Genomic DNA, 19,183 nt, shown 5'->3' on the forward strand with positions numbered 1-19,183 from the left:
CTAGTAAAACACGATCTAATCACGTGGGGAATCTTTCCCACTGGGTGAAAGCCTGAACTTTTACCACCCATAAAAAAGCATAGCAGGAAAAATATGCCATGCTTGTAGTACAGAGTTAAAACAGGTACTGTAAGATGGCAATCTATTCATACCTGGGGGCTTAGCACTAGAACCCTTTCCTGATGGGAAAGTTGAATAGAGGTGTTCTGAACTGTTTTGGTAGCATTGAGCACTTCAAAATGGCTGCCAGCTAATTTGGGGTAGCCATTGGGGTCCTTGTGAAAGCTGAACACAATCTTGTAAAGTGGGTGGATTTGGACTGCCAGTTGTTCTGTTGTGTCATTCTGATGAAGATTGACAGGTGCTAAAGTTAAGAGGTGTATAAATTACGTTGCCAGAATGTCCCTGAATTACAGAGAGCAGACATTCATTTTGCCTTCATTGCCATAATTATTTGTATACCTCCAGAGACAGGCTCTGGTTTAACATGACTAAGCAGAGAACTGAACCAGGCACTGTCTAAGTCTTGCCTAACGCTCTTAACTCATATGCTGCAACAGCTCTGCAGTATTGTGTTTGTGTGTATATTATATATATGAACAATGTGTGTTAATTATGGCAAATCTTGCTTAACTTGTCAAGTAATGTGCAATGGGTGACTCAAATCTGCCTGGAAGTTATGTCCTCTGATCTAGAAGCGCCATCTCCTAAATCCTAGATGGGAGTTGGCTGTGGTTACTTAATAGAGAGAATCTTGCTCAGAGGTCCTTTCCTCCCAAGCCATCCTTCAGGTGGGTGTCTTAGGTTCCAAGACTTGATGCTTGCTTTTGGATCTGGCTGAAATTAAGCATGCATATTCTTCTGTTTTGCCTGTGAAAGTGGCTTGGCCATAAAACCCTGCCTAGAATATTCCTGTTTGGGAAACCAAACAGAGAATAGGGAGATTTTAGCTTTAGCTTTGTCTGAGGAGATGGGTCACTTTCAGCTGGTGGGAGCCTCTGATGCATTTGAAGTGTTGCTTTCTTATGTTTGGGGCCCAACACTGAAAAAAAATTCGGATCTGAGCCTTGGATTGGATTAAATCAGTGCTGTTCAATTAAAGTGTTGATCAAGCTGGTCCAGCAGACATCCTAACTTACCACTTTTGAGTCTGTGATCTTTCCTGTGCGTCTGGAATGCTTGACACTCCAGTCTTGACTGTCACAATTATTTACGATACAGCTCATGGTAACAGGAGTTGTTGAGGCTCAGTGGTACAGTGTCTGTTTGGCATAAAAGGTCCCAGGTTCAATACCTGTCATCTCCCAATTTAAAATATCAGAAAGGAGGTGACATAAAAGACCTCTGCCTGGGGGCTGGAGAGCCTCTGGCAGTCTGAGTAGATAATACTAACCTTGATGGACCAATGGTCTGATTTCCCTATGAGGTAGCTTCATGTGTTCATGGTAGTCTGGACTGGAGCTTCAGGATCTACCAGGAGCAGCAGAGGAAAATGTAGGAGGCAGGGGTGTGGAGCAACAAAAATGGAGAGGGAAAGAGAGAAATGGGTAAGAAGAGGAGACTCAGCAAGGCTTAGCTTGCCAAGTCTGATGTAACCTGTGAAAATGGGGATATTAGTTCCATCCCTCAGCAGAAGAGTTCTGGGCCATATAATACAAGAGATACTTTGAAGTCTGTGAATACTATTCTGGTCTCTTGTTCTTCACTCCAGCAAGAAGATAACAAAGTGTTGAAGCTAGTCCAGAAGAAATTCTGTGCCAGCGGACCATATAGTGGTAAGGCGATGGCTAATAGCAGGAGCCAAGCGGCGCATCAAATTGTACGTGACACCAGCCGTTCCGTGAAACAGCCCTTGCACTGTCAGTTTGTGCAGGCAGGTGTCCTTTTGAGGATTTAGATGTTTGAAATAACTTGACCTTTTTTTACAAAAAATAACGATTACTGAGTGTGACTTTCATTTTTAAATTTCTTTTTCATTCTTCCGGCCTGCACGTTTTAACTGAGGAGACTGTAAAAGGCCTTTTAAAATTGCATCACAGTGTGGTGGCTCCTGCAGATTTGTTCTGTGATCTCCACCCTCTTCCAGTGCAAGTAATCCTTCTGTGGCTTAAGGAGCTTCTTGCATCGGGGGAAAGTTCCTTGTCCTGGGGGAAGCACAGCTATTAGCAGAACAGATCCACAGGATCCAATCCAACGTATTAATGCCTTCGATATCCGAAAGTGACTCGCACAAACTTTTCCAGATATGTGGCGTGAAAGATGGATTCACACCACATTGCCCCCCCCCTTTTGCCCCAGGATAGAAAACTGATGTCAGCAGGATTTGACAAGGTTGCTTTGCGGCTTCATGTTCTCAATAAACCAGGTATTTGGCCCATGCTGGGTGCATGGCTGAATACTTGGTTGCCCTGAGCAGAGCTACCATGAATCCACGGTTGAACCCACAGCTTCTATCTTTATTGCATTGTGAGATTAGAAAGAATAGAGAAGCTTTCTATCCCAGTTCTGTACTTGAAAGTAGGGCTATTGACTCACATCATCCAGACTGCAGTTAAGAGAGCGGGTACATTTTTGGAAGACTCCTGCAAAGCCAGTAGTTGTGGGTGGCTCATGTCAATAAGTCAGACCAAACAGGAATAGACCAGTGGTCATTCCGGGCGGGGGAGATGTCCTTCTTGGTCCCACATATGGTTGTCACAGATCCTATGTTTGAGAAGGGGAGAGAAAGAGAGAGAATCAAGGAGCCCAAGCACTGATCTATTGCTATCTGTGGCTGACTCCAGTGCCAAAGAGGAGTGGAGGTATCCAGTTGGATATGTACAGAAGAACAATGTGTGGGTCTATTGCAGGAGATCACTCATTTGTACAATTGCTCTGTTTACTCCTCCTTGCATATGTTTATAAGACTGAGTCTTGAGGTCACATGAGCATAACAAGCAGCATTAGGTACTTTTCTAGAGCTTATTCAGAAAAGGAGAGCATCTTTTATTTTTTAGCACAGGAACACGTCGCAGTTTCTTTCCCCCACTCCTTGTGTTGCTCATCTAAATGACAGAGGAGGGATGTCTCATAGTCCTTACTTTTGTTTAAGCAGCCATTCTTTCTAATGGACAAGTACAAGATCAGCTCCTGGAATGTTCACACAAACAATGCAGCAGTTAGAATTTTACTCCTTTTCAAGGATGAGACCTTGTTCCTGTCTCATTTTAACTTTGCTCAGGTACAATTAAAGCATTACTTTAGCAGCTTACTAGCTGTTAGGGATTGGAACCATGTGAGAAATGCGAAGCACAGGTTTTAAACCTACATGCATATCTTAATCTTCTTTTCCAAGCACTTGTGGTTAAAATGGATGCAACCATATTGCAACCTCATAATCTCTGCTTTATTGGGGGAGGAGCACATTGCATGGTTCCGATTCTCAGTGGCTGTTGTGCCACTAAAGCAACTTTTGTCTAAATAGAGTAGGACTGAATGCACGTTAAAACCAAAGCAGTTGTTCATTTGAGTGTGACCTGTTACTTTGGGAAAAGTGGTTGAAGGGTTTCCACTCTTCTGAGGTTTCCTAGGTGAAATGGAAACAGAGATCACAGAGCTGCCATTCTTTGTAAATACAGCATTCATGTTTTTAGCAGAGTGTAATGTTTTATTAAAGATTCTTTTTTTCTTTGCATTAGCACTACAAAATGTGCTGACTTGAAGTATTTGTAATGTTACCACTATAAAAACCTGTTATGGGAATTTCCTTTAAATGAGGGAGCAAATAGTGGACCATATCTTGCCTTGTTCTGTCAGGTGTTCTTTCTCTTTTGTGTAGGGGAGGATAACCCTCTGTGGATGATTCCTATCAGTATCTGTACGAGTGAAGATCCAATCCATGCCAAAATGCAAGTGCTGATGGACAAGCCCGAGTTGACCTTGGTTCTGAATGATGTTAAGCCTGAGCACTGGGTGAAGGTGAGGCAAGGCAGTCATTTTCAAGGAAGATAAAAGATTGTACTGGTGTCCCTTGACACCTGGTCAGCAACTGAGATAGCTAGCAGGCCAGTGTGAGCAGGTAGCTTTTGCTACTCCCCTTTAAGAGAATGCTGCTCAGCCCCAACCACCAGGGCTCTGATACTGCTTTCTTTGTTTTGCTGATAGCATTAGGCCAGCTACTATTAACTACTGTTAACATTTGTCTCCTTAAATTCCTGTTACGGATTTCCAGTCTTTTTTCTTTTTAACTTGAAAGGCAGCTGATGACCTGAGAAAGAGCTGATCTAGGGCTGTTGAGCTAGTTAGTATGCATTCTCTGTGATGTCTCCCATCTTGTGGAAAGGCCTGCCTGAGGAGGCCAGGATGGCTCTCACACTTTTATGTGCAGAATGTGCAAGACAGAAATATTCAGAATATCATTTTGATAAAGAGGTTAGAACTGTAGAGGAACGGAACAGTTCAGAGAGTGCTCCTTTGTAAAGGAATAGGTTTGTAGTTTTGTAGGTATCATCCTGCTTTTTATGGCCTTGTCTTCTACCTTTGTAATTCCACTTTTCTGCATTGTTTGTAGTATACTTTGCCTTAGACAATTGTGTTGTTTTCTAATTCTGTAATCCTAGACCTCTACTGGATTATGAATTACAAGACAATGTCTCATTGCATCATTTGATGTACTATAATTTGCCTTGATGCTCATCAAGAAAGGCAGGCAATAAATAAATAAAAATAAATTTTTCATGTGGTTTCCACTGCTGTCCTAAAGCACACTTCACTTTTAACATTCAATGGATCTTGGGTCTCCCCTTTTTTCATTGCCGGATTACTGTTAAAGCTCCTTTCTAAGAATACTGAGTGGTTTCTGTTGCTGTTATGCCGAACTGTCTTAATTTCAGAGATCTCTTTAACTGCAAGGACTTTGGAAAAGGAACTCAGGGTGCAGAATTCTGGCTCAGTGCCCCCAGCATCTAGCCCAGTAATGAAAATGGGTGATGTTGAACATACGAGACCTTTCCTCAGTCCTTCATTTGGGGAGGGGTGCACTCCCTCTCCTGCCAGACTCTTCCCTGAATTGGTGAGCATTTCCCATTAGTTTGCAGGGCAAAATACTGCTCGCAGAGTTTTGAAATTCTTCTTCCTGATTCTATGTTTTATGTTTGTCCAAAAGCTAGAGAAAAGGGTGACTTGAGGACCATGATTTTATTTCAGAAGCATGCTCATTTATTCTGAGAACCGCTAACTGGATTGTGTCCTCTCCCCACCATTTATCTTTTCAGCTAAACCTGGGCACTGTAGGGTTTTACCGTACACAGTACAGTTCTGAAATGCTGGAGAGTTTGCTCCCAGCCATCCGCGATCTATCCTTACCACCTGTGGACAGGTTGGGTCTACAAAACGATCTCTTTTCTTTGGTAAGTGACTGCTTGCCTTCCCTTTTCCTGTTTTGGTGGTGGTATTAAAAGCTTTTCAATGAGTTGTTCATAGTGCTGTAGAACTGCATCCTGCCCCCCCCCCAAGAGCCCAGTCACTATTTCTGGAAGTTTAGTGTCTTTACAGTTAATTAATGCTGTCTTGTTTTTTTTAATAATAAATTTTATTAACTTTAAATGGGAAGTTACAATAACTATAACAGTGCATATGAAGTCCAGCAGTCCTGGTCTCAAATACCCAGCCTGGGGGACTTTTTCCTCATATAGGAAAAATTGCAGCTTCTGAGTTCATAGCCAAGGCTTCTTTGGTTTTCGTGCTGAAAGAAGGTCCATATTCTGCATTGAGGTTGGCCAGGATTCTAAAACAGGAATGAACTGTAGCAGGGACCCAAAGAGCTGCTGTGGGGACTGTGCAAGGCCCATGAGGTTTTCGACTGTTCCCTTGAATAACTTGCTCTAGTAATGTGTTGCTGGCTGCTTTTTGATATTCCCTTCTAAACCTCAGCCGAGACTTACTGCTCTTTGCATCCTCGATGCTATATTCATTGAGGCTAATTTTACATGACTTGCAGTGCACTCCTTTGTTGAGTTACAGCCTCAGCCTGTTGAATTTGTTTGAACCAGCTTAACTCTATATAGGATTCCACCCTTCTCCTTGTGAAGAGGGACAAATACGCAGTGCACTGTGGCTCCACCACATGACCTGGCTTCCACAGACCCATCAAGCAGTGCTCATGGATTTCAAAGTTTGTTGTTGCAACTTGAAGTGTTCTAGAAACCCATTCAAAGAAAAAGGCAGAAATTCTTGGGACACTGAATTTTGAGCCAGTACTAAATTCTCTCCAGACCAGTGTGATTGCAGATGCGTGGCAATACCTACGGCCTTTTCAGTTCCCTAGGTATCCTCCACTGCAATTGTGTTGCCTCTTCTTATGTATGAAGATATAAAATTGAAGGATGTAGACAAAGGTTGTAAGTAATTTTTTTCTGTGCATCATTTTCTCCTTTGAACAAGGATAGGCCCATTTCTCATGGCTGTTGTAGGAATATCCTCTTTTTACACAGTTACTACATTGGTTTTCAGTTACCCTATGTTGAGGGAGCCCTTGTGTGCTGAGGAGCCCCCTGTTCTTTGCAGAGTATTCTGTGTTGTGTTCTAGAGCACATGTTCATTTCACCAGCCAGGCCTCTAGGCTTCCTCTTATCCTCCCTAATGACTCGAGTATATAACACTCTCCTGTGGACTGAGATCAATGGCTTCCACCTATTCCAGCTCACCAGCTTGCTGGGGCAAGTGCCCATGCACTCTGGGGAGAAGGATGTCAAGCAGCACACGTCCTCTTCCTGAGCTCTTGCTTGTGTTGAGGTCTGCCAAAGGTAAGGAACAGCAGGAGTGGTTGTAGCAAGTCCAGATCCAAGCTTAGATAATAATAATAACATTAGATTTATGTACCGCCCTTCAGGATAACTTAATGCCCACTCAGAGTGGTTTATAAAGTGTATTATCCTCATGACAATCACCCTGTGAGGGGGTGGGACTGAGAGAGGTCTGAGAGAGCTATGACTGGCCCAAGATTCAAGTGGTAGAGTGGGAAATCAAACCCGGTTCTCTAGATTAGAGTCCTGCTGCTCTTAACCACTACACCAAACTGGCTCTCCGTGCAGAGTGGCGGAGTGGTAGCAGCTGTGATCATCAGTAGAACATCCATTGCAAAAGAAGGGATGAGTCCATAGATCCAGCAGTCTCCTTTCAGCCATAGCGGTCAGCCAGATATTTCTGGCAACCTCACAAGCAGCGTGTTGGAAACCTCCTCCTGCTTGTCTCCCAGGAGCCGGTATTCAGAGATAACCACCTCTTAAACAAGAAGGCAGTTGTGGCTGTTGGCTCTCGATGTGTCCTAAATGGCTAATCAGTTTGTTTTCTGCCATGTGAGCTTGCAGTCATGTAAGCTTGCGGCCAGAGTGCCTTTTACATGGCACTCAGTCACATAAGTGAATTATACATTCTGTGCTTTCCCTACTCTGTGCAGAACCAATTGCCAACCTATTTCATTGGATCATCTGAAGCTATGTAATAAGAGAAATTTCTTTCTCCAATCCATCATTTTAAAAACTGAAGGGACTCGACTTTACCTAGCCCATGTTGTATACGGCACCCTGCCAAATCAACAGATTAAACTGAGGGAATTGACATGGGCCTGAGATGGGTGTCCCCAAGTGGCAGAAGGAAGGGGGTGTTTATCATACACTTGAGTTCCAGCAGTTCCTCCACCTAAGATGCAGAGTATTCTGGGTCTAGTCTTATGTGAACCAGGCTGGTTGTTTTCTCTTCCCCCACCAGTCAACCAATGCCATCAGCATCCAGTTTTCCCTGCACACAAAGAAGGAATCCATAGTTTTCTTTTGGTTCTAGTCGAACATAACTTGTGTCTTTTCCTCTCTCAGGCCCGAGCTGGAATAATTAGCACTGTAGAGGTTCTAAAAGTCATGGAAGCGTTTGTGAATGAGCCCAACTATACCGTGTGGAGCGACCTGAGCTGTAACCTGGGGATTCTCTCGACTCTCTTGTCCCACACAGACTTCTATGAGGAGATCCAGGCATTTGTCCGCGATATCTTTTCGCCCATAGGAGAGAAGCTGGGCTGGGACCCCAAGCCTGGCGAGGGTAGGAAGGTTTTCTTTGGGCTTTTGATCCTTGAGGAATATTGGTCTGTGTGTAGTGCTGCTTTGCTGTTGGGGAGGACCAAACCAGAGCATTCAGATAGTCAAGAGGTTTATTAAGACAAATGGCCCATTAGTAAAGAGCTGCTCTTAAGAAGCCTGGCCAGTCACATGAGTCTCAGTCAGGGCTGGCTCCAGAGACTGAGATGTGACTGACTTGGAAAGGTGTATTGAGTGTCCTTTCTATATTTGTCTCCTTAAAGACAGATTCCGCTCCTCATATCTGTGGGGCAGCTGCCTCCCCTGTTTCTGTCACTGCTGAGCATTCATCCACCTTCTACTCCTTGACTTACCTAGTCTGCCATCTTGGGAAAGCATCAGTTGCTGTTGCTCACTGCAGCCTTTACTTACTGTTGCTGCATCTCTCTTCAGGGATGAGTAGGTGGAATCTTCAGCCTAGACCTCGGAGGGCAGAGAGCAGGCAGTGAAAAAAAGATGGCTGGGACTGGTGCTGCCCTCTGTCTTTAGCCTTCCCACTAGGTGGGTGAGCAAACAAGATTCCACCAACAGAGGAGGCACTCTAATAGCAGTGTCTGTCTTGAACAGGCAAGGAGAAGGGGCTTTGGCTCAGCAATAGAGCATCTGCTCGGCATGCAAAAGGTCCTGGGTTCAATCCTCAGCATCTCCAATGAAGGATTGGGTCGTGGGGGAAAGACCTCTCCTTGAGAACCTGGAGATCTGATGCGAGTCAGAGTAGGCAATGCTGACCTTGAAGGACCATGGTCTGATTCATTATATGGCAGCTGAATGAGCTGAAGAAGAGGCATGGCCTGCGTACTTGATTGGTGGTAATGAATTAAACATTAAGAGCTCTTGTATTAGGGACGCTGTTTCAGATCAGATTATTTATTTACAGTTAATAACCAGTACAGACTTATAAAAACATAAGTGAGTATCATACACAAAATACACCACTTTGTAAAAATAATTTTATAAAAACTTGGCAATATAAATACAAAAGTGTGGGCTTTCAGGATTAAAAATAAAAGCAGATTTTACTCTTTTGCGCATTCCCTGCGGATTCTACAAGCCACGGCTAAAAATCTGGCACTAGCCAACGTGATCTGGGGATCGGCACCTAACAGGAGCTTATTAGTTAGCTCTGTCAGGGAGGCTCGAAAGCTTCTTCAATACAGGTTGGATATGTTTTATACGTATTTCGTAGTAGAACTTACAGGCAAGCATAATATGCTCAATTGTTTCTACTTTCCCTGCCTTGCATGGACAAACTTGCTCAGCCATTGGGACCTTCTTATAATGGCCTTCAAGTACTGCAGATGGAAATGTATTACATTGGGCCAATAAGAAAGCCCTATGATGGGACAGGATCTCCAGGCTTGATAGATAGGAGGCTGGAGAAACCACATATCTTATTTGTAACTTACAAGTATTTAGGGGTTATGATTCAGTCTACTGGAGCAAAAAAGGCCCATTGTAAATATGCTGCAAATTCTGGTCGCAAGTCTGCTCAAAGAATCATTAGGTTCTTCCATACCAAAGCAGGGCAGTACATTCCAGTGGCTCTCAAATTACATCTCTCGAAGACAGTGCCACAACTTATATATGGGACACTGTATAATACAACCATCTAGGGCTAGCTGAGGAAAGAGAGTCCATGCAGCACAAAGGGATGGAGTTGGGTTCAGTCTCATTTCCACCACAGACTTGCAAGGCATCCTTGAAACCAGTCTCATGACTTGTTCATTTCTCATCACTTTGGCCTCCCTGCAATAGTGATAAAAGTGATGTAAAAGGCTGGAAAGATTTCTAGCTGTATGTTCAAATTAAGCTGCTTATTCCCCTCCAGGACAGGACAGTACCCTCTGAATGCAGCAGTTACTTAACGTCTGAGACAGATGTCTTTCCTAGCACCTAAAATCTTTGGCACTTGGAGATGCCAGAGACTCTGGGATCTTCTGCATGCCAGTCATGCATTCTGCCACTGAGCAGCAGCCCCTCTCCATCTGTGCCAATGGCGCATACAAATTTCCTGTTGGTGTCCAAGGGTTAGGAGATTATTTTAAGCTATGTGCAGAACCAGTGCCTAACATTTTGACACCAGCATTTGAAGATTTGAATTATTTTTGCATTCCTTGCTTTGTGCCTAAAATCTGGTGTTGTGGAAAAGTCTGTTCCTTGAGGTTTATAAGGAGGACTATTAACATCTCGTACAGATGCTTCACAAGGCCCTGGAGGTTGAATAGATAATCTCTCTGTGCCCTTTTCCAGTTCTAGAATCTTATGATGTCACCACTTCAAAAGTACCAAAGTTCTATTAATCCTGTTTTCAATCTTCTTCCTCTTACTTTCCTGTCTTCTCTCAGGCCATCTAGATGCACTTCTGAGGGGTTTAGTTTTGGGAAAGCTAGGAAAAGCTGGCCATAAGGCGACACTGGAAGAAGCTCGGCGCCGGTTTAAGGACCATGTGGAAGGGAAGCACATCCTCTCTGCAGATCTGAGAAGTCCTGTAAGTTGCTTTGAGAATCTGATCTTCTCAAAATTATTCCCCCCCCCCCGACAAAACTGTATGCTAGCCTAATTACACAGGAATCACATAGAATCTTAAAAGCTAACAACTTATTTCAGCATAAGCTTCCTTGTGAGTCAGAGTTCACTTCTTCAGATGGATGAAGTGTACAACCCTTGGAGCTAGCAGGTATAAACAATAGCCTGTATTTCATCGAGAGCTCATGCTCTCATGGCAGCTTACTTTAGTGGCTTCTTCCATTCTCAAGCTCATTGAAGAGTGAATTTGCACTTTCTGAAACTTTAAAATATACTAGTAAAAATATGCTAAGTACGTGGCACAAGTTCTTAAAATTCTCAAGGTTTTGCTATCCCTTTAGCCGAAATTGGAGAAGAGTGGGACAGCACAGGATGAAGGTCTGGAGTCTGAAACCCAGAGTCCTTGTTAGTCTGAATGTTCATTCATGTGCTGCTGGAAATAAGGTTTTTGGAAAAGGTTCCTCATATTTAAATCAAGTACCATTTTGTTTCCAGGTATATGTAACTGTTTTGAAGCATGGTGACAGTACAACTTTAGACACTATGCTAAAGGTGAGTGCACTGTTTGCATTTCTGTACATGTAAAAAATACAAGGAGGAAGCATTCTGAGCATAAATTGAATTGATATACCAGTGTGATGCACCGATGAGCAAAGGAGGCTCTTGGTGGTTTGCCTGCTTGGTGCAGGTCTCATTGGTGATGCCTTGCTTTTCCTTGCAGTGGTCCCATGTGGACAACCGTGACCAGGCTGCCAGGGAAACTGGCTTGTTCTGTTGTGTCAATTGCAGGTCATTAAGCGTCTCCCATTAAAATGAACGGGATTTCGAAATGCTCAACTTTAGTCCTATGTTTCCATATTTCTGGTTAGATTTGGTCGATTTTAATATTTGCACTTCAAAAAAAGGTGGGATTTCTTGTTTCAAACATTTAGTTAAATAAAATTTACAATCCTATACAGTGTTGAGAGACAGAGAATGCATGAGAGCTAATGATGTGATGAAAAGTCTTGATTCCTTTAAGTTGAAACTTTTCATAAGAAAGAGATGTGGCTCAAGCAGACTTTACTGAAATTCTCTCCTGCCCCATGGAAGGTATACTTTGGAGTCTTGGAGGTATTGGCAGAGGCATTTCAGCATATTTTCATTTCTGCAAGCGGCCATTACAACATCTTGTAGCAATAAGTTTCACAGACTGTACATGTGAGGATATATAGTTTTTTGTACTTTTTTTCTGGTTCACACGTGCCATCTCACTCAGCTTTTTAAATCACTTCTGAGTGCCACCCACCCCTTTCATTTTAAAGTTCAATCTGCTACCCTGTCTAATCACAGGAAGGCAGTTAGGTTTATAAATTATGCTTGTGGTGGAAAAAGTAGACAGGGAGAACTTTTTTCCCTTCCTCTTACAGTACTAGAACTTGGGGGCACCCTGTGTAGTTGATGGGCAGCAGATTGAAGACATTCTCATTCAACGGATAATTAAATTGCAGAATTCAGTGCCAGTGGAGGTATAGATGGCTTTTAAAGGGGGATTGGACAGTTTCATGGGGGAAAAGTCTATCAGTGGTTACTAGCCATGATGATAGAGGGAATCTCTAGGTCAAAAGGTAATGAACTTCTGAATACTAGTGCTAGGGAGCAACGTCAGAGAAAAGGCCTTGGCCTCTCTGCCTTGTTTGACACCCCAGGACACAGCTAGTTGTTTGCAGTCTGAGACATGATGCTGGCTTAGGTGGGCCGTTGTTCTGATCGCGCAGGGCACCTATTACAGTGCTCAGTTTGTTTATCCTTGCCCAGGATCATTCTGAGGGGTTTGCTGTGTCCTTTCTGGGTCTGTTCTGTGCCTTGGGGGGAAGTGTGTGAATGTAATTGGAATGATAACTCCTCTCCCAGTATTAGCCTGATACAGTTCAAAAGAAGCAAGGGGGAAAATACATCTCAAAAGCAGGTAGTTTGGAAGTAATACCATCTGACCTGTTTTGTGAAGCTTTGCTGCCACCTGCTGGCCTTGGTCTTGCCGTCATCAAAATGAATAGTTCACTCGGAAGTGTGGCCTCTGTTTGACCCCCACTAAACCAAGCGGCAAATATTCCTGTGTGGATTAGCCCTTGGCCACATTCCCAGAGGCTGGGCAGGTTTCATCCAGCATGCTGCATGTCAATATTCTAACTTAGCTTAGCTTGACTGTAGCTCAGAGTGGAGAATGTCTACTCCAAAAACTTGCATCAGGAAAGGAGATCTTAATGTTACTCACTGTGTGTTTGGTTCTCTGCAGCTTCACAAGAATGCAGATATGCAGGAAGAGAAGAACCGAATAGAGCGTGTGCTTGGCGCCATATCTCAGTCGGACTTAATACAGAAAGTTCTCACTTTTGCACTTTCAGTGAGTATGTAGGGAGGTGCTTACTTGTCATGTGCATTGGTGTGGAATTGAGTAGCTGAGACCTCATTTCAATATCCCAAGAACCCAGTTTTCATTTTATAACAAAAATTCAAGACTGAAATGTAAGCTTAGAAATGCGAAGCCTGGTGACACTTAGAAAATGGAGAGATTAAGCAGGGATTGGGGCTTCCTGCCTCAAGTTGCTCCTTGTCTGTGCTCTTAGTTAGAGGAAAAGCAATATAAACTACACAAAGCCAGTTTCAGGGGGAAGCTATAGGGCAGCTCCTCACTGTATACCTCCCTGTCCCGTCTTTTATTTTCTTGATCTGGTCACATGTGGACCCTTGTAGCCTTGAGAACTAGAAATTTATTTCACCAAAATACTTATGTTTTGCTTTGGTTATTTATCACTGGCTCACTGCTGAAATTATTGCCAGGTGGATCTTCGCTGCTGCCTGATTGATTTGTGATGTAGAAGATCCATTGGTGGTTGGTTAGTATTTTCTGTACAGTGATCAAAAGAGATAAGCCATGTTGCTTCTGAATAAAATGCACATCTTGAAACAAAAAAAAAAACACTATAGAGTGCCCTTTTCAAAGGTCTTGAAATAATCACTTCTTTCCCAACATGGAGGAATAGCAATAATTGTGTCTCTATTGAGACAGCAGTACAGGTATTACAAACCAGAAGTATCTTCCTAGTGAAGTTCTGGGGATAGGTTTACTATGAACAATTCTTGGGTATAAAATTAGTATCAGATTCCATGTGGGTCAGATCTAGATGGGATAACAACACTGCACTGCTGCTGAAAACAGTCCCATAAGGTGTTCCCCCCTTCCTGCTTGCTTAGCTATGTAATGATGGAAATGCGTGAAGTCATGTTATTTTGGGGCTTGTTTCCCTGGCCTCACTTCATATAATGGGGCAGGTAGATAAATACTTGAGGTAGCAATCTCATGTCTTGCATTTTCATAACCCCTTAAGGGTGAGAGGATAAGGAGCTTGGCATTGCCATTTTTGACTGCAGCCTCATTGAACCGATTGTTTAGTTTTGCTTATATTGGTAATTATCATGATTTGAACTGCAGTTGCAGAGTTGATATCTTTCTACCCCTGCGCTAGTTGCTCTTAAACTTCTAATTTGGCTGTTTTAATTCACCTTGAGTCTTGATGAGAAAGGCAGATTATAAATAAAACAAAAACTGCAAGTTGAAATGAATTTTGACTGCACAGTATGATCTCTTATCCAAAACTATTATGTAAAATTCCTGGCTATCTGCAATGTGTGGCCTCTGCTGCCCCTCCATTTAGCTCTGTGTCAAGGTATCTGTGTACATCTGATTTTGAAGTTTTGTTCTGTGCCCAATGGCTTTCAAACTGTGCTCTTGATTTCCTCAATGAAATCTGAAAGGGTGGGCAAGTTTGCCTAAAGGGCCTCTCACTTACCATCACAGAGTATCTATCTAAGGAGCTTGGGGTGGCCTGCAATATTCTCCCTCCTCCTTTTTGCCATCACAACCATCTTGTGAAGTCTGCTACAGCCCCCTCCCATGCAGCAAACTTCTTAACTGAGTGGGGGGGGGAGTTGAACTCTGATCTTCCTTGTCCTAGACTGACGCTCTTAACCATTACACCATACTGGCTTATATCAACCTTCCATTCCACTGTACAGCCCCAGAGAATACAGGGAGCATCTTGCAGTGCACATTTTATTCATACAGCGCAATGGCAAGGCCAAATAGGCTTGATCAGCATGAAAGAAGGATGTGCAACAGAACACCTCCAGGTTCCCCCACAAAACACACAGGTCAGATAAAGAAAGTGTCCCATGAAGCTGGACAGTTTAGAAACCACTGCTCTAGACAGTTCAAAGGATGAGGTGGTGCTGCAGTTGCCTATACTAGCAGCCTCTCTTGGATGGCTATGTCTGGAACACTTCATAGTTCAAAACTGCCAGAGCTACTGCATGTTCCTGTTTGCTTTGCAGGAAGAGGTACGTCCCCAGGATACGGTATCTGTCATTGGTGGAGTAGCTGGAGGGAGCAAACAGGGAAGAAAAGCAGCTTGGAAGTTCGTCAGAGACAACTGGGAGGAACTCTACAATCGCTACCAAGGGGGTTTCTTGATATCTAGGCTAATAAAGGTGGGCATGAGAAGTTATGATGGCAACAGTAATTAAAAACGCAAGGTTGCTGAATCTCCCTCCTCCCTTTTAACAACACCATGCACTCTGCTTTTTCCCCCCAGCTATCAGTGGATGGGTTTGCAATTGACAAAATGGCTGCAGAAGTTAAGGTAAGAGTTCGATCTGGGGGATGTAGGTCTGTTGGGCTGAATTCCAATGTGCGTGTCCTGTTTCTTTTTTCTCCCTGCTATTTGATCATCACAGTTGAGAGGGAGAAGCAGAATATGTCATGGAGCAAGATATCCCAGAGCAGTTTTTCCCTGACTCGTCACATTCTTTGGCCAGTCAGTCTGTGCTCTCTTTAGATGAAAGAAATCAAGAGCGCAATAAGCTCATCAGTGTAAACTGATTTTATCCTGTATTTAGAGCTAGTGGACAAACTCCTAAGCAAGTACCTGTGGACAGTTGCTATGGTTACAGATTTTTGTCCTGTAAAGAGGGTTGTTAGTTGCAAACAAGGTAAGAATTCCAAAGGGGTGGTAGCTGTGTGTCTATTGCAGTAAAAATAAACAGGAGCCTTGGGGCACCTGAAAGACCAACAACTGTAAACCAGCACAAGTTTTCATGGACCAGTGTCAGATGCACTGTCTAGATCCTCATTATACAGGTGTTTTTTGTAGGAAGTATGAAAAGGGAACTCAAGATGCAGGAAGTACAGGGGTGAAATGGAATGATGAAAAATTCAAATAGCTAGTAAACCGTCTTTTAAAAATCAAGCAAAGCTGGTTAACACCTCTAATGGGCGGTGAGTCATGAATCTTGCTTGGGTAGATTTATTTTATTTATGTCATTTATAGTCCGCCTTTCTCACTGAGACTCAAGGCAGATTACACAGTATGAGAGCCAGTTTGGTGTAGTGGTTAAGAGCACGGGACTCTAATCTGGAGAGCCGGGTTTGATTCCCCACTCCTCCACGAAGCCAGCTGGGTGACCTTGGGCGAGTCACAGTTCTCTGGAGCTCTCTCAGCCCCACCCACCTCACAGGGTGATTGTTGTGGGGGTAATAATAAGACTTTGTAAACCACTCTGAGTGGGCATTAAGTTGTCCTGGAGGGCGGTATATAAATCGAATGTTGTTGTTGTTGTTGTTATTACAATCAGTATCAAGTACATTTCCATAGTGTCAACAATACCATTAGTGTGGTGCATCTTTACCGTTTTGGTAGAAAGGTGGTATATACTTTCATGGGCTTCACAGTCCACTTTTGGGTCGGGACCCACAGGTTAGGAGACACTCCATTAGTGAATGAGAAATCCGTATCAATCAGTGTATAGTCTGACATGCATGTTGCCTTGCATCTTGCAAGGTGGGCTCTGGCTGATTAAAGTTTGTCACAACATGTTTGCTAGCTTTCAAGTGCCACAAAGCTCTTTGTTTCAGCTGCAGCAGACTTAACAGAGGCTTCCTCCACCCCAAATGTGTAAAATGAGGCCCTCGTATAATGTGACTCAGTCAGACTGTGGAGAGAGGAAGTCCATTAGCTATCCTGCAACCCTGTTGGCTGAATCAGATCTACTTTTCTTGAAAGTAAATAGAACTTAAACACAAGTCTCTCCGATATACAAGAAAATACAGATGACATCAGGGAGGTGATGGTGGCAATAGCAATAGAACTGGGGATGGGGAACCAAATGTGATTTGGGAGGCCTCATCTGACAAGTAGAACTGCATATTGAATGACTAGATGCTGTGCATACTGTTGTTCACTCGGGCTTCTCTTTCCTTGTCCTTCTAAAAGTAGGTGCATGTTTTGTTTTATTCGAGCAGTAGGCGACATGGAAGCAGCCATTTTAAATTTAGATAAACTTTTAACATGCAGCTCTGTAATTCTGAGCATCCTGAGAGCCGTGGATTCCCAGTGCCAGTTGCTTTTCTTGTATGTGTGATCCTCTCTACTGGGCCCTCAGATAAATTGAGGGGCAATCTGTTAAATGATACATAATCAACCTGTACCTACGGAGGCACAAGTGAGCCCGCTATTGCTGCAGTGCAGAAAAACAGTCCAAAGTAATTTAAGTGCCTGTTTTCCCAAAGCTGCTTCAGCTGCCTTAATGCTCAGAGTGGTGTCCACACATGTGCATACACCCAACCAAGTGTTGTAGTCACTTTTTTTTCAGATTGGGCCTGACCTCATGCACAAAAAGATAAGTCCCTTTGCAAGCTGTGGCAGACTGTTTTTCAACAAGAGTCTTCAATCATTTTAAAATGTCATCCGATGTGGTACTCCCAGAGGGATGTTGTATGTGTTTTTTCTTTCCCTTCATATAGGCATTCTTTGAAAGCCACCCAGCTCCATCGGCCGAGCGCACTATCCAGCAGTGCTGCGAAAACATCCTCTTGAATGCCGCGTGGCTAAAGCGGGATGCCGAAAACATCCACCAATACCTCCTGCAGCGTAGGGCCTCACCCACAGCTGTGTGAGCCCATCCCTCACCCCCCCCTACCCGGGCATCCCAGCCGCTTTGGCCCGACTGCCTCGGTGCAAGGAAGAGGAGCTGCTAACCCGACAGCTGAATCATACGCCAAGGAAAATTGGAGTCTTTTCTCAAACCAAGGGGATTGGACAATGAATGTAGTTAACTGGTTCCTGCTCACACTCCAGAACTAAATTCTATTAAAAAATTATCAGCAATTCAGCAAAAAAAACCCCACCCTGTAAATATAATAGTAATAAAATAGAGCGTAACAAAACTGTGAAACTTCCTTAAGCCTTGTCAGTGGTTAAAATATTTAACACCCTCCCTCCCCCTTGCATTTACTGATGAATGATTTCTTATTTTTCCATTTCCTTCTCCCTTTTTCTATTAAAAAAAAAAGTGCAAGGAAACCAGAGGTTTCTCCGGTGAGTTGAATTCAATGGCAAGTTGAGGGCAGGAATGGGTTAACACCTCTGAGACCATCAGAGCGCATGCTACCAGACAGCAAAAGCACATATGCTTTGTGTGGAATGGTTCAATTATGAAAGACCGTGTGGCATAACTCACGCATCATGCTGCGTTGGGGGGTTTTCAGGGAGACCTCCCATAACCTTGGTTCAGATTTGAAAGCTTGTAGGAATCCTGCCCCCTCCCTGTTCTGTTCCTTTGTCTCATGATCTCTTTGTGGGGTGTGGGAAATAAAATGTTCATATTTTACCTCTGTTCCCTCCCCTTCCTTTTTGGTGTCCTTTGCTGATGTCCTCCTTAGAGATGATAAAAAGAACTTGTATGGAAACATCTTTCACAGCCACATTTAAAGAAGAAAGAAGAATTCACGCAGCCCTTTCCACACAATACCTTCCCATTGCATGCAAATACAGTTTAAGTACTGTGACTGGATTCCTTTTGGGCTGCCACAAGGCTGGCCTTTATGCATAACACTGTAGTTTGAAAGACTCACCCTATTCCAAAAAACCAAAACACTGCCCTAATTTCCTTGTGGTTGCAGCTTTCCACCCAACCCCATCTCCTTTTTTTGGTGATGTTTGATGGTAATCTGATTCAGAAGCCTTAAACTTGTGCTAGCTGGCATGATGAAATTCTAAATTGTGTGCCATCAGTTGCTTACCAGAGTAGCATGTTCCTGCTCACCAGATTTAAGACCCAACACCACCTCTCCCACAAAAGTTTACAGTTCCCTTTTTTAAAATATCTTTTTACAAAGAAATTCATACTTGGTGTGGCTTTAACTGTTATTTCGGAGTCATCAGAGAACTAGCTGTCAAACTGCTTCCCTGAAACACATTTTTGTGCTATTGTTTTAAAAGAAAAACAAAAGGAAAAAAATTAAAACAAGTTGGCGTTAATAAAAAGGAAAGTCAATGTGAAACTGAAGAGTCTTGATTTTGATATCTGTACGGATGAAGCTAAAAGCAATTTCTTCTTTTATTCAGCCATGGGGTTGCCAGAGTTACGAATCAGTTTTTAATGGCTATGGAATGTGATGGGCAAGTTCATCTGAGGTGACTTCCCTTCATCCCATGTTGGTTTTCAATCATTTGTAT

General features: G+C 43.2%; 1 protein-coding gene across 1 annotated transcript in view; it reads left to right on the plus strand.

Moving 5' to 3' along the window:
• The window catches only part of NPEPPS (aminopeptidase puromycin sensitive), a 100,445-nt gene extending 82,110 nt beyond the window's left edge, over window positions 1-18,335 (plus strand). The window contains exons 14-23 of the mRNA XM_054992481.1: window positions 1,712-1,775; window positions 3,818-3,957; window positions 5,253-5,387; window positions 7,851-8,070; window positions 10,451-10,593; window positions 11,127-11,183; window positions 12,907-13,014; window positions 15,003-15,158; window positions 15,263-15,310; window positions 17,470-18,335. Coding sequence (XP_054848456.1) covers window positions 1,712-1,775; window positions 3,818-3,957; window positions 5,253-5,387; window positions 7,851-8,070; window positions 10,451-10,593; window positions 11,127-11,183; window positions 12,907-13,014; window positions 15,003-15,158; window positions 15,263-15,310; window positions 17,470-17,622 — 1,224 coding nt within the window. The 3' untranslated portion in view covers window positions 17,623-18,335. The remainder of the gene's footprint in view (window positions 1-1,711; window positions 1,776-3,817; window positions 3,958-5,252; window positions 5,388-7,850; window positions 8,071-10,450; window positions 10,594-11,126; window positions 11,184-12,906; window positions 13,015-15,002; window positions 15,159-15,262; window positions 15,311-17,469) is intronic.
• The last annotated feature ends 848 nt before the right edge of the window (window positions 18,336-19,183 follow it).

This window comes from Eublepharis macularius, chromosome 12 (assembly GCF_028583425.1).
Source record: "Eublepharis macularius isolate TG4126 chromosome 12, MPM_Emac_v1.0, whole genome shotgun sequence".
Classification (NCBI taxonomy): domain Eukaryota; kingdom Metazoa; phylum Chordata; class Lepidosauria; order Squamata; family Eublepharidae; genus Eublepharis; species Eublepharis macularius.